Here is a 15,415-nt window from a genome sequence, read left to right on the forward strand (position 1 = left end):
GGGGTGGCACTCTACTATCCCTTACCCCCTGGGGTAGAAGAAGAGGAGCCGGATCGTCCTTTCGTGGACAGCTAGTAGGGCCCCTAAGCCCCTCGGCCTGGAGGGGGGATGGGGGGGAGACGTAGCATGGAACGCCTCAGGTCTGTCCCTGGACCAACCAAAAGAGACCACGGGCCCCTCGGCTTGGGGGCCGGTAGCCTTAGAGTCCTCGGGCCAGCCAGAACCTGCATCTAATGAACTTCAAGCCGTGTGAACCCTGGGGAAGGAGTCGCTGCACTGTGTAGCCGTGCTGAACAAAGAGCCTACCTTGTCTTGACGAGAGGTCCCAGGAACAAAGTCATCAAGGTAGAGTGGAGGCAAAGTGTGGATGTCTCCCTCCACTGCAACAAACAATTCTTCAATGCCCTGTGACGGAGAGTGCTGCAGGCACATCAGTCCCAGCGGTCGGGCCCCAAACACTGAAGACAAAGTACATGGGGGTCCAGGGTAGGGAACGACCAGTCACAAGAGGCCCATCTTGTGAACCCTGTTGCGGCCAACAAGCGCCAGGGAGGTGAGGCACCGAAGGGAAGTGAAATAATTGAAAAACAAACAGGGAGCATGCGGGAAGCTAAAAAAGTCTTTGCGCTGGCTGCCAAGTCTGACACCGTCGGTGCAGAAAAAGGGGCCGAGGTGAGGCACTGGAGGGTTCCTACGCCAGAGGTCATGCCCCATGTGCTATACTAAATTTAAAGGACAAGCTACAATTTTTGCTACCAATGGTTCCGGTACCGTCTCCATGTTGGGTAATGCCCACAAGGATGGAGGAAAGGGGACGGGAGTATACAAGTAGAGTGTTCAAAGTCCAATTAGAAAACCAGAAAAAGTTCATTCTTTTTTGATTTTTTTCATTTTATATGGTTTATTACAAACCTTTAAAATGTAACTTAATGTAATGATCAAATATGTTTATAATACAACATATCACAATAGAATTCATTTAACAGTACAAAAGATTAACTAAACCAAAGAGTGCTGCCAAAAGAACAGGGAAAGGGTGTCCAATACCGAAATGTATGTCCAGACCAAGTTGAGAGAATATAAAAATGAGAACTAACTATTATGTGCCATTCCTTGTGCGTTTGAAAGGACATCTCTTTTTCTCCGATAATGGATTGTTCAAATCTAAGAACGACGTCAGGGCTAATGTTAGTTTTCTATGGGTTTTGTCAAAAAGCACTTGCCACAATACATTTCCCAAAGTACTTTGCTCTCTTTATACGCAAGGCGGTGCAGAATAGCGAAAGGTGTTTTAAAATTTCATCGTGTAAGTTGCACAGCCTACAAGTTGTTGTAATGTCAGCGCTCTTGGACCAAAGGCTCCCTTTCTTTTGTTTGGAACAAGTTCATGTGAAATTTCATGTACAGGCCCCTGCGACGTTGGTCAGGACATTTCATCAAATTATTTTGTGCATCATTGGCTGCTGTTTTCTCGCTGGGAATGTCCTTCATGATATTATGCTTCATTCTTTGTTCGCCAGTTGCAATCCAGTCACATCTCCACAACGTATTTTTGACGTGGTTTGAATTGGTACGCAGGGTGTCAATATCAATCCCGAGTTCATTTAGTGACATTTTACATCGATCAACCCACATCGATAAAAAGCAGTGTTCTTCTCCATTTTCTGAATTTTCCAAGATTTTAAACTGCTGAAGGATGTCTTTCGTTGTCATTTTTCAGTAAAGACTAAGCATGTTCCAGCAAATTCCTGCATTTATTGATGTTGAAACTGAGGTTGTAGCGGATACATGCTGTCTGTGTTCCCCTAGGCACACGAATAAGTTACTTACCAACTGTAACATTCTTTCGATTGGATGTTCCTCCCACGTATTCCTCATCTTATGATAGTCGTATTACAGCTCTGCTGCTTCGGAAATTTCTTCTCACCAGGGGGTGCTGTGTTGAAGACCGCAGATTCGAAGTCCCTCGAAGGCCGCTGTCAACGTCATCCCCTGTATAAAGTGCTCGAGCAGCACCCGCTACCTCAGTTCTGTTTTTACGGTGTCCATGGTCACATCAGTTGATCAGGTTTTAAGTCCTCAGGCTCTTAAGGAAGTTAGAGTGCAACTGGCGTAAACTGTACGGAGGGGTAGGTTGGGAGGGTCGATGAGGAATACGTGGGAGGAACATCCAATCAAATGAAAGTTACAGTTGGTAAGTAACTTGTTCTTCGAATGGATTGTGTCCTCCCACGTATTCCTCATCTTATGATAGACTCCCATAGCAGTGGTAATTTAGGATGTGGGAGAAAAAGAAATTTTAATTATAGACTGAGTGAAGGACAGCCCTTTGCAAATAGTCCTCCCTGATATGAAGTAGAGTCCAAGCAGTAATGCTTTACAAAGGTGTGCACTGACGACCAGGTGGCCGCAGCACAAATATCCTGCACCGGGACGTCCCTCTGAAGAGCCGTGGAAGTTGCCATGCCTCTGGTTGAATGAGCCCTTAATCCATCTGGAGGCTCTTTCCCAGCTTGTTTATAGCATTCAGAGATTGCTAGAATTATCCATCTGGATAAAGTTTGTTTAGATACTGCAAGGCCCATTTGTGCCCAGTATATCCAACAAATAGTTGGTCACATTGTCAGAGATTTGCCAATGTGGAAATGTAGAAATTGAGAGCCCTTTTTGGGTCCTGTCTATGCAACCTTTCCTCTTCCTTACTAGTGTGAGGAGGAGGATAAAATGAAGGTAAGGCAATTTTTTGTGACTGATCAAATTCAGATACTATTTTAGGCAAAAAGATGGTTTAACTTTCAGAATAACCTTGTCCCTATGGAAAATGGTATGAGGGGGCTTACAAGACAGTGCCTGCAATTCACTTACCCTGCAGGCTGACGTTATAGCCACTAACAGAATTTTTTTAACAGTGAACAGTCTTAATGGACAAGAATGTAAAGGTTCGAAAGGAGCACACATGAGAAATTTTAATACTAGATTTAAATCCCAGATGGGCACCTGAAAAGGTGTTGAAGGGTATACATTTGTCAGCCCTTTCAAGAATTGAATGACCAAAGGCATTTTAAAATAGGACACCGCTTCCGAGGAGCGCTCAAAGATAGATAGCACTGCCAAGTAACCATTTATAGTACCAACTTGGAGCCCCAAATTGGCCAAGTGTAAGAGAAAAGAAGGTACTGTTGGAGTATTACAAAGAAATGGATCCACATTCTTATCCCTGCACCAGTTACTGAACTTGTTCCAACAACACCGATACAGGGATTTTGTTGCTGGCCTTCTGGCCGAAAGCAAAATCTCCAATACGTCATCCGGGATGTCCCAATCCTTATATCTTAGCCTCTCAGAAACCATGCGTGAAGGCTGAGTGTCTTGACCTCTGTATGGAGAACCCGACCTTGCTCTTGCGAGAGAAGATCCTCTTTGTGGAAGACATATTGGAGGGCAGATGACATGTCCAGAAGGTCCGGGTACCACGTCCTCTTGGCCCAATCCGGGGAAATTAGGATCATGGTTTTCCTGAACTTTCTCAACCTCCTGATTACGTGAGGAATCACGGGGACTGGAGAAAATGTGTAAAGGAGTGGAAATACCCAGTCCACTACGAACGCGTCCCCTAGAGCTCCTCTTGGGGGGGGGGGGGATGTCTTCCTTGAGCAATACAGTTCACACTGGCGAACAGAGCCACTTGAGGGGTTCCCCAAAGGGCAAAGATTTCTTAAAGGACTTCCTGAGCTAGTTCCCATTCGTGGGAGACTCTGCTCTGCCTGCTCAGAGCGTCCGTCGCCGTGTTTAGTTCTCCAGTGAAGTGAACTGCCAATAGAGAGATTCCTTCTTGCATTGCCAAGAAGCAGAGCTGCATTGCCTTTCTGCACAGGGGGAGTGATCCTATTCCTCCTCTTTTGTTGAGGTAGTACATGGCCACCATGTTGTCCATAATTATGAGGCCTTTCTTTCCTTGTACAGAGAGCAGAAAGCCTTCAGCGCTAGTCTGATTGCTCTCAACTCCAAAAGGTTTATGTGTAGTTTGGACTCCGAATGAGACCAACAACTGCTGATTGTCAGATCGTTGGTGTGGGCTCCCCACCCCATGAGTGAGGCATCCGTCACTACCGTTATCTCCGACCATGGTTGCCAAAAAGGTTCCCCCTTGAGGATATTCTCCTTGCAAGCCAACCATAGGAGATTTTGAATCACTTTGGTCGGGACTTGTAGAAGGTCTGACATCTCCCCCGAAAACTGGGACCATTGAGTTCTGAGGGCCCACTGAAGGGATCTCATCCTCAATCTGGCCTCTGACACCAGAAAAATGCAGGATGCCACGAGGCCTACCAACCTTATAACGTTGAAAGTCGATCGATGTTGGGCATTTTGAAACTTCATTATCATCTGCAGAATGTGGTGAGCTTTCTCCTAGGGAGGCGAGGCTTTCCCTGAGGAAGTGTTCAGGATCGCTCCGATGAATTAGTGTTTTTGGCTTGGAATCATTTGGGACTTCTTGTAATTGAGGGAGAAGCCCAGACTCTGTAAGATGTGCCAGATGTTCCTGGTCTCGTTCGGATGAATTTGCCCTGATTAGCCAACTGTCCAGATAAGGCTAGCGTGAATCCCCTTCTGATACTCGTTGCCACCACCGCCATCAACTTGGTGAAAACCTTCGGGGCGGAGGTCAGCCCAAATGGTAGAACACGAAACTGACAATGAGAACCACCAATTGCGAAGCTCAAGTACTTTCTGTGCTTGAGATGGATTGGCACACGAAAGTAAGCATCCTGAAGGTCCAATGAAACCAGCCAGTCCCGAAGCTAAAGAGCCTAAGGATCTGAGAAAGGGATACCATCTTGAACTTGTCCTTCCTGAGGAACTTGTTCAAGCTTCTCAAGTCCAAGATGGGTCTCAATCCTCCATTTTTGGGAGATGAGAAAATGGGGGGGGGGGGGAATACCAGCCCTTGTTCCTCTCCGCTACAAGTACATGTTCTATTGCACCTTTCTCTAGCAGGGTTAAAATCTCCTGCACAAGGAGCGGGTCTTGAATTTTTACAGAGTTGGCTCCCGGTGGATGATCTTGAGGTCTTTGATGAAAAGGAAGACAGTAACCATGGGTCACTATCTCTAGTGCCCAGGCATCTGACGTAATACCCCGCCATTCGTCCAGATACCGAGTGATTCCGCCTCCCACCAGGGTTTTGTGGGTTAAGACCTCAAAGTGGCTTTGTAGCGGCTGCAGTAGTAGCTGAGGCGGTAGTAGCCGCGGCTGTGGCTAATCTAGCACCTCCCCCCTTTTCCACCACGAAAAGGTTCCCTCTGTTGGCCCCTTCCTTTTCCAAAAGAGGAATAGAATTGAAAGGGGCGTCTCTTCCAGGAAGATGAGCCTGAGTAAGAGTGTTGTTGAGGTTGCCTTATAGCGGCACTGAGTGATTTTGCTGCCGCTTTCGAGGTCTGCAGCTTCTCCAAGTGCTCGTCTGTCTTGCTGCCAAACAACCTCAAGCCGTCAAAGGGCATATTAAGTAATCGGGTGCAAAATCAGATTTTCTTAGCCATGCAAATCTGCGCAAGACCGTGCTAGATGCCAAGGAACTGCTTATACTATCCGCAGTGTCCAATCCTGACTGAAGGCATTCCTCCATAGCCTTTTTACCATCCTTCACTAGAGTCCGGAAGCTATCCCATTCTTCACCTTCCGGGATGCGTTCAGCCGCTGATGACACGCAGTCCCACAGGGTATAAGTAAATCTTGCTAATGTGGAAGTGACAGTCGATTTCAAGGCTATGCTGCCCGAAGAAAAAGCTTTCCGGGCCCAAGCATCAACTTTATCGTCCCCGTCTGGTGGTATTGATGGTTAAGCTGATTGCCTAGTGGAGGTTGCAGCTTGAACCACTAGACGTTCAAGAGATGGATGTTTGGATAAATATTATGGATCTGATAAAGCAGGCCTACATTTTGGTAAATTTCTTTTTTACTGCTGTAATTGAATCAGGACTATTCCAATTTACCATTACCCTTTTTTGCAGTGTTTTATGAAATGGAAGAAAAGGATCTTTTAAGGGACCCTCACTCAGGATGTCAGTCATGTCATCCTGGTCAAAATCAGGGGAAGCTGTTTTCCAACCCATAAAATCAATGACCCTTCTCATAAGTTTCCTATAACTGGTCTTTCAAAATCCACTTCAGGCGAAGTGTCTAAGCCACTGGCATTTTGGAGACAGTCATAAAAGGTCTGTTATTTTAGACTGTGGGTCCACTAGTTCTTCAGGGACCTCTCTGGCTCCAAATCTAACTCCAGCTGGAGTGACATCCTCTTCAGAGGAATGTACTTCATATATAGATGACATGGATCTAAAGAAATCCTGTCTAGGTTGAGGGTGGAAAGTCTTTTCAAGAAAAGAATGTGGAATTTGCCTAGACATGGACAATGGCGTCGACTTGGGTCTTGGTATTAAAGAAGGCCTCGATAAAGGTATCGATAGGGAAGACGCTGGCTTCGACGGTGTCGAAGGATGCTTCGATGCTGTCGAAGAAGGCTTCTATATAGCTAAAGGTGTCGACTTCATTTTCGTCAGCGGTCTCGCCGCTATGATCGTCGGCTGTGTCGAGTCGAGTTTTGGCTTCGACTTAGATGTCGATTCCGCTAGTCCAGATTTATGCACTGGAGGCTTAGACTTAGTGCGAGGCATCGGGGAACGTTCCCTTGAAGACGCTCTCGACTCCTTCAACCCTTGCGTGTTTAGATCTCGATTTTCCTCTGTCACTTTTAGAGTGAGTAGAGGCATGATCACCACGCGGCAACTTCGAGGGGGTCTGGTCCTCCCATTTTTCTGGGGAATCGTGCTTTGATGGGTAAGTAACTCTCCTCTCAGAAGAGGATGAGGAGGAAGAAGACCTATGATGATGCTTTTTTGACTTTTTAGTCGAAGATGAGGATGATTTCCACGAGCGACTCTCCGATCTCTACCTCCTCGACTGGTGATGAGATTTTCGACCAGATTGATTCCGAAACCTTTTATCTTTTCGAAGACTTATATTTCTCCACCCCTCACTGCCAGCTTATCTCTGGGTTCCCTAGGAGCCTTATTGGACATGGCCTGGCAGGACCCGCACTCATCAACCCGATGGTCTGGGCTGAGGCACCAGAGGCAATTCCAATGGGGGTCGGTTAGAGACATCTTCCTGCCACACTTCAGACATTTTTTTAACACTGTCTTGGGTGTGGAGGGAGTAGAAGACGAGGACCTCATCGAAGAAAAATCTGATGCGTCATTCGTAACACAAAGTAGTTGCGTCGGAAAAACGGAACTGAGGTAACGGGCGCTGCTCAAGCCCTTTATACAGCGGATGACGTTGATGCCCGACGGCAGCCCTCGAGGGACTTCGACTCTGCAGTCTCGAACACAGCTCCCCATGGTGAATAAAAAAAATCTGAAGCAGCAGAGCTGGGATACGACTATCATAACAGATACGATGAATACGTGGGAGGACACAATCCATTTGAAATAATACCATTGACCAAAAGAGGTTTTATAGAGTACTCCAGCCTTGCGCACTTTGGCTCCATAAATTAGCGCAGGACCGGCCTTTTGTTTATAAAAAGCAAGGGCCGGTAGCAGGGGAAAATCGGCCATATTTTTTGTTTAATACCACTGCTTGGATTGCTAGTTGATAACATTTTGTTTTGATAAAATTGAACCAGGGGGCATTGTTCGGGTTTGAATTGATCATCATACCAAAGTACCTAGTGCTGGGTATGCTTTTCAATGACGCTTTTCCTAGTTGCCAGCAAAATCTAGTTTGACGCCGTTTGTTACTTCCTCTTTGGTCTTCCAGAACAAACATTTCTGACTTGGATGTATTGATGCAGAGCACATTTGCTTTGACATTCTTCCAGGGCGTTCAATTTTCTCTGTAGACCGACTGGAGCTGCATCCAACAAAATTAAGTTGTCTGCATAAAGCAGTCGACTTGTATGAGACCCATTGATATTTGGGATATTGATATTTTATTTCCATCGCGCTCGTACACAAGTGTTTCAGAGCGTGACAAAGCAAGGGAGGGGAACAGGGGAGAACAAAACAGCGATCTTACTAGGCCCAGTGACATTGAGAATGCGCAAGTGCATGGGGGAGGGGAAAAGTGCATGGAAGGGGGGGGAGAAGTGAAAAGATGTGAAGCAGGAGAAGAAACAGATAAATAATAAAGGCAACAAACAGTGGTAGTGCAGCCAGCAATTCGCAAGTGCTAGATTTAAGGCGGCACACAGGGTAGGTCTGATAAGTGCAGGAAGAAAGCGGGGTGAGGGGGGGAGCCTGTATGGTAGAGATACACACCCCAGTGCAAGGGGTGGCCCGGAGGCAGTGCGGGAGGGTGAGCAGGTACCTGGGCCCGGAGGACAGAGAATGGCCAGGTGCATGGTAGCAAGAGAACAGATCAGCAGGTGAGAGGTGAGAGAAGGCAGAAGAAAAGAGGAATGTCTTGAGGTACTTCCAGAACCGGAGATGGTTCTCCTCAAGTTTTTGAGTGGCAGGGAGGCTGTTCCAGAGGGAGGACCCAGCTGAAAAACAGATCTACCCCCCAGCTCGTTTCTTTGAAAAACGACTGATCCTGCGGTCGTTCGAGGTAGAGTGGCGAAGATCTCGAGAGTGGAGGTATTTGCAGAGGGATAGCTGAAGGTATTTTGGGAGGAAACTATGTTACACTCTCAAAACTCTGGTCAATGTCAGACAGAAATAGATTAAAAATAATTGAAGCCAAGGGGCACCCTTGCTTTACGCCAGAGTGGGTTTGTATCGCTGGTGACAGTCCACCAGATTGATTCAGCCGGATTCAGATTTCTGTGTTCGTGTGCAGCTCCTTAATAGCCATTAGTAAACTTAGCGGGCAGTTCCATTTGATCAATTTTGTCCTAAGAATCTCGCAACCTATGCGGTCGAACGCGTGTGAAAAGTCAATATAAGCAAGGTATACCCTTCCACCTGTTCGCAATGCTTCAATTTTCAAGATGTGTATGATAAAAAGATTGACTGCACCCCACGCCCCCTAGACGATGCCGGTTTGTCTTAAGTTGATGTGGTTACTTGCAAGGCTCCATTCCAGTAACTGATGCTGAAGAAGGGTGGCGTAAAATTTGCCCAGCACATCAAGTAGTGCAATGGGACGGTAATCCTTCAGTTGGCCTTTTTACATACAGGCACAATAATCACACTTTTCCATGATGCCGGAGTGGAGCAGTTAACAACGATCTTTGCAAACAGAGAATGGCAAAAGTCAGCCCACTCCCCCGGTTTACATTTTAGGGTGAAGTTTGGCAGGCCCATCGGGCCCCGGGGCGTGGGATGAACTTATTTTTCAATAATGTCCAAGATATCAGACTTATCAAATTTGAGGTCCCAGTATACCAAGTTGGGAAGCAACAGCTCTTCTATATTTCCTTTTTCACTATAAAGTTGGTTATAGTGGGTCGTTCAATCTTTTTCGTACACAACGTTGGACTGAAGAGCCTCCTGGGAACCTCCAAGTTCATGGATGATTCTCCAGAAATCGCTGATGTTCTTTATTTGTGAGTTTTGACATCATTGTTTCAGCATCACACTGTGGCATAACCATTTTATGGGATTGTATGTCCGTTATGTGCTTTTTCTCGACGCTGAATTGGGCATTATTTACTTTAGAGCATAGTCGTATTTCCACTCTCATTTTGCGTTTTTGTTTCAACACATCCAAGTCAAAAGTGTATTTCAGTTTGAACACAGGGTTCCGCAATCCTTGTTTTTTCTCATAGAATTGCGTCAGCAGATGTCAGTATTAGAGTTGGTCGGGTTCTCTCTGGTAAGCGGGTTTAAAAGTCTTCACGTCATTTTCCTCAAGCCTCAGTCCGATACAACTGGATTCAATGCTTACATTATGGTTCCACCGATCAATAAGACTCTTTGGCAGGTGCAGTGACACAAACCTTCACCAGATTGTGGTCGATCTCAATTTTCTGTATCACCTGAAGAGATGATACTATCACCTGAAGAGATAGTAGGTAGTGGCCACAATGAGGTGACAAACCAAAATGGATATAGTACAACATTCAAATCAGTCTACAAGCATTACAAAAAAAGCAAGGTGCAGCGATTGGAGGAGATACCCATAAGGGAATAGCCTACACGCCATGGTGCAGGGTATGCAAAGCACTGAAACAAAATCTTTTAAATAGAATGCAATTTTACAAGCTTTCTTAGTCAGCAATAAAATGTGAAGTGACAAATCTTAAGATGAAGTCCAGCCTTAAGCCAGTATTCAGGGATCAGCATGCAGAAGAAATAAAAATTATCTAGAGCCAACAACCACTACAGTAAAAGGTTTATCAGGGGAAGCGCTTATTTCTCACCAGACCCTAGGATCCTAAGGTGTTAACGGGCAATTCTTTTGAAAACAGCTTTATATAGTCTATTGTTTTGCTCCCAGAAATTAAGAGCCCTGTTTGTTGAAATTTCTGGATTGTACTTTAAAAAGAATTTAAAAAATGATTTGAGGATCACTCATGTGGATATTTTCATTTGTTTCTAATGTTGAAGGACAATCATTAGAACATTTAAGAATCAACCCCACCTACGCACACATCAACATACCTCCACCCGTGCCCCATAACCCACTAACCTAGCTTGACACAAATATTGCTTGCAGCCACCAAACAATCAATTGTTTTAGTACCTTTAAGGGCATGAAGGCCCCAGAGGAGTCAAAGGTTCCCATCTCATCATCCTCATCATCCATGCACCATTCAGGCAAGCCATCCTTTTCATCCTCAAAACTGTCACTGTTGGCACGATTTCTCCGCTGGCCTCGCTCATCTTCTTTGTCCCGGAACTCAAAGTCAAACTTCTTCCGTGAACTTCCATGCTCTCTCCAGCCTGCAGAACGGGGAGCATCTAAAAAGACAGCAATGAGAACAACTGGTTACTTATACTCCGATTTTTCTGATGAATATTCTTCTGGAACATGCCTAATTATTTTTCACTCTAGTGCAGTTTGATCAGACATTTTAAATTGGAACAGTAGGCAAGCAATGATTGGCTCCATGTGGCTACCATGATAAAAGACATGATCAAACTATTAACAATCCCTTCGCCTCACCTCTGAGAGGGGAATGTGCAAATATTTACTTGAGAAATCTTTGGCCACTCAAGAAGCTACACTTTGTGGCCAATTTTGAACAGATTTTCCAAGACTTTATTAGGGTTGAGGAAATAATTTCACAGCTCTAGGTTATGGATATTGGATTCAGTTGTCGATGGGTGTGGGTTTGGAAAAACCAACCAACAGTGCAATGCACAAATATTTGTAGCATGGGGGTGTTAAAATACATTTCTAAACTCTGGCCTGGTGGTCATATGTTTAGGAGGCCACCCTTGTAATAGTGAACATGAAACAACTTCTGGGCGTACAGACAAACCAATCAAGGCAGCATGGGGAGAGGCCAAAGTTAAATCTCCAAAGAGGCGAGCTGTCAGGGGTCCACAATGAGCTCATACAGTGAAAGGATTACACTTCGACAGTTATAAAAAATACTGTTATCCCAGAAAACACTATGAAAAAGGACTAATGACAGGTAATATCACACAATACTAAGCACTATAAAACATACATTATTCACTCTAGTTGGTGCAGATCAAATTACCCCTCATCCCCTCAAATAAAGGAAATAATTAGCGCCAGCACCAACTGTCCGCATGAATTTATCAAGTCCAGTCCTAAGTTCAATGGGGCCTTGTGCCCAAAAAACTTCAAGGTTTCCACAGAGATTGTAGGGATGGAAAACATGGGGAGGGGGTGGGGGGGGAGCTGGAGGGGGGGGGGGGGGTTGGGGGGTTGGTGTTCCCACCATTGGTTCCGGTTGAATGAGCCTAGGAGCGTTGGGTACAAGACGAGTTCCTGTAGGGTCCTGGAGAGGGTGCAATCTGTTCCTGTGGATGAATGCAGCACACACTTATACAGGCCTCCTCTAGCGACTCGACAAAACGTGGGAAAGCTGGTTTTGACGACCATCACTGATGCAGTGACAGCAGTGGACAAGGATGTCAAAGAAAGCCTCCAATTTGAGACTTGTGGATGGTGGGACGCCAAAGTTTTGCAGAAGGGCTACTTGCTGGAAAACCTGACTACCGGGCTGAGTACCGAGTTCCGGGCCAAAATTCAGAACGACTGAGCTTCTACTGCAGTAGCCCAAATAAAATAGCCTGCCAGTCCACTGGATGGCACAGGGATGCTTCCGAAGACCCCAGCTTGCTGGGGTACCAGAAGACGCCAGGACCAGTTGTTCATACTGGTCCGGAGGTTTGAAGCACCAACAAGGGTCTTCAGAAATAACTAGCCAGTGACGGCTCCTCCAGGATTGCAGCAAGAGTTGGTTGTCAGGCCGCTTCAGGATGCTTCCACAATCTTCCTTATTCTACACAGGATACTTGGCACCTCAGATCTGCTGGAATGGCTGCAGGACACATCTTATCTAAAAGACAGGTGAGTGATCAGACTCAGCCCACAAAAGGCAGGATGTGCACCACACATGTACACCAGCAGTGATCCAATCAGGGACCATGCACACTAGACCCCAGTATGTGAATTAGGACCACTCAGTGCCAACCCACTTCCTGGGAACCCACACTCATGGTATGCACTAGCCCACGATAAGCAAGGCTTTAGCGGGCAAGTGTAAAATGAAAGGAAATTCCTGACCTGAAAAGGATGGAAGAAAAAGCTAAGATGGGCAAGGAACAAACAAAAAACATTTTGGCATAGCCATGTTGGGACATGTTGGAGAGATTTATTGTTTTTATGCTTCATCCCCCTCTCCTAGTGAAACCCACGGCACTTGTCGCTGGACTTCCAGACCTTTTTCTTTCAATCCTGAATGAGTGGAGCCTTTTTCCACTCATTCATTCTTGTGGGCTCAGTCTTTTCGAACTCTATTCTTTGTATTCTACTATGGAGTCTGTCTGCTCCAAAGCTCTGAAAGGCATCTGTGTTTGTACTAGTGCAGCACACAGCTCATTCTGGGCAGTGTTTCCGGGGACCGCCTTTAAGATTTTTTTTCTATTTTTAACTACATTTGTCAAGGATAGAGAGATAATTAGTATCTGTCCCAGAACTATAGCCAGCGATTGGCACACACCACCTGCAGTGGCCAAAGGGATACCTAGTATTCCCCTTCTCTGCTCCTGTTTTTTTTTTCCATCACAGACAATATCCAAGTTATGGCAGGTGACGTGTTCTACCAACTATTGTGTCGTGTTTATACTGCAGGCTATGTACATAGCCTTGGTAGTGCACAATAGGGGCACCCAAGTACCAACATACGTGTCCCTTATTTCTTCACAATTACTATCTTTGTTGTTCTTCGTTAGCCCTTTTTCTACCATTGGAGGAGGAGGTTAGTGTGTGTATTTTGCCTTTGGCGGGAACCCTTGGGTATCCCTGCCTAAGCTCCAGATTGTCTGGCCAGGCAGGAAGTGGGGGAGGAGTCTTACACCCACCTCCCCACCCCCATTTTCATTGTCTGCCAGAGTGCCTATAGGACCAGCTCTCATTTCAGTAAAATGCTGCTAGAGATTGCATAGGTGTGTGCTGGTACTGTATAAAAGGGGAGTCTTCTGGAGTGAAAAGCAAGTCGACCAATGGAAGCTGAAGCAACCGAAGACGAAGGCCAGGGACGCCTGCAGAACCTTTACAACACTGTCGAGCGACCACTGCTGTTCAGACCCTGTTTTCTGTGCGACAGCAGATCCCCCAAGAGGGTAGGAGCCCCTCCAATCCAGCAACGCCAGTCTTCTTGCCACAAGCCACACAACAGTGCTCCCTCTCACATGAGGTGAGGTAAACCACCATCATATGCCGCCCGGTCAGCTTACTCTTTGCTGCTGACATCGATCTGCTGAATCGGATCCCTCTTCACCCACAGCCCTTTGTGCAGTATTTTTGCATGCCTTGAAAATGGCGGCCATCCCAGAACCGAAGTGAGGTTCATGTCCCATTGCCAACCAACGCGTGAATATTTAATTTGTACACTTGCACCGGCAGGCGGACGCCAGCCCGCCTTCGTCAAGGACCGGCGAGAAAAGGCCCTGTTGACACCCCTGTTAGCACCCTGGTGGCGTTGGGGTGCGGTTTGCCCTACCCGATTCATACAATAGCTGGTAAGACTTACCCATTCGCCCTACGATCTCCTAGTCCATCGCATACCACAGTGACAAGACGGGAGATTAGGCACTTGAACCCTGACTGAACTAGTGTATATGCATAGCCAACAACCGACTACCAACATGAACATGCTTACATGAGGGTCCTATAAATATGCATAGCGAAGCAAGCTATCCATTATCTTTCTTGACATTATTATTGGCTACCCACCCAGTATCTATCGTTGTAACGCAAGTTCAAAGCCCGCCTATGACAGTATGATACTTGCCACCATGACCACTTTGCAAATAGATCTCAAGAGTCTTATAAAGTAAACAACTTATTTTGTGGGCCTATGGAAAGGATTCGGCCCTCCGCCATCCATTGTTGCCCTGTATATTGCAATGACTTATTTTGTTGCATGCTTTAGTCCGACTCAGTTGTCTTGCATATAGAATTTAAACACTCACTGTTCCCTGCATCTCGCAATAGCTCAATCTGCTATTTCTTACACTAGGGACCTAACCCTACGCAGCCTGCCTATTGCACCTGCCTATGCATTGTCACCTTTCGCATTTTGAAATAGCCAGGTCTACTGTTACCCGCATTTGGTATTTGACCTGCTGTTGCCCTTTTATACTGAACTAACCTATTCACTGCTGCCTTGGTATTTGACCTGCTGTTGCCCTTTTACACTGAACTAGCCCATTCACTGCTGCCTTTGCATTTTAAAATAGCTAGATCTACTGTTTCCTGCATTTGGTATTTGACCTTCTGCCTCTGCAAATTAACTATGTAACTGAAATGTACCCTACTGTGTCCGTGAAACTCGAACTCTGATCAATTGCTCTATGCATCTGGTACCTGAGGGACTGCCGCCCTGGAATTTGACTAACTTGCTTTTATACTCCACTCCAAGATGAGTTCCTGGGCGACTACTGATCTCCCTCATAATAAAATTAGCCTCTGTCTGCAATTCTATAATTCATTCAGTTGTTGACTTCTCAGTGCCTAACCCAATAATGATCCAATCTAGCTTGATTCAGACCCAAACATGGATCAACCTAAACGACCATGTGAAATCACAGTATCTTCCCACCCAGGACAGCCAACCACCAGAAAACAAAGATTGCGTTCAAGATTAGCTAAAAATTTCGAACCTTTAGCTAAAACTTTCTCGACTTCAAATCGCAAGAAAGTGAACCTTTCTACTGCCGCTTCTAACATTAGTGTAAAAACGTACGCAGCCCATTGTCGGTACATA

General features: G+C 45.8%; 1 protein-coding gene across 4 annotated transcripts in view; it reads right to left on the reverse strand.

Annotated features, from left to right (window-relative positions):
• The window catches only part of GIGYF1 (GRB10 interacting GYF protein 1), a 1,784,248-nt gene that overhangs the window by 1,177,793 nt on the left and 591,040 nt on the right, over window positions 1-15,415 (reverse strand). For all 4 annotated transcript variants that reach the window (XM_069645982.1, XM_069645992.1, XM_069646001.1 and 1 more), the window contains one exon: window positions 10,690-10,907. In XM_069645982.1, coding sequence (XP_069502083.1) covers window positions 10,690-10,907 — 218 coding nt within the window. The remainder of the gene's footprint in view (window positions 1-10,689; window positions 10,908-15,415) is intronic.

This window comes from Ambystoma mexicanum, chromosome 1p, assembly GCF_040938575.1.
Source record: "Ambystoma mexicanum isolate Mex_15411 chromosome 1p, UKY_AmexF1_1, whole genome shotgun sequence".
Taxonomy (NCBI): domain Eukaryota; kingdom Metazoa; phylum Chordata; class Amphibia; order Caudata; family Ambystomatidae; genus Ambystoma; species Ambystoma mexicanum.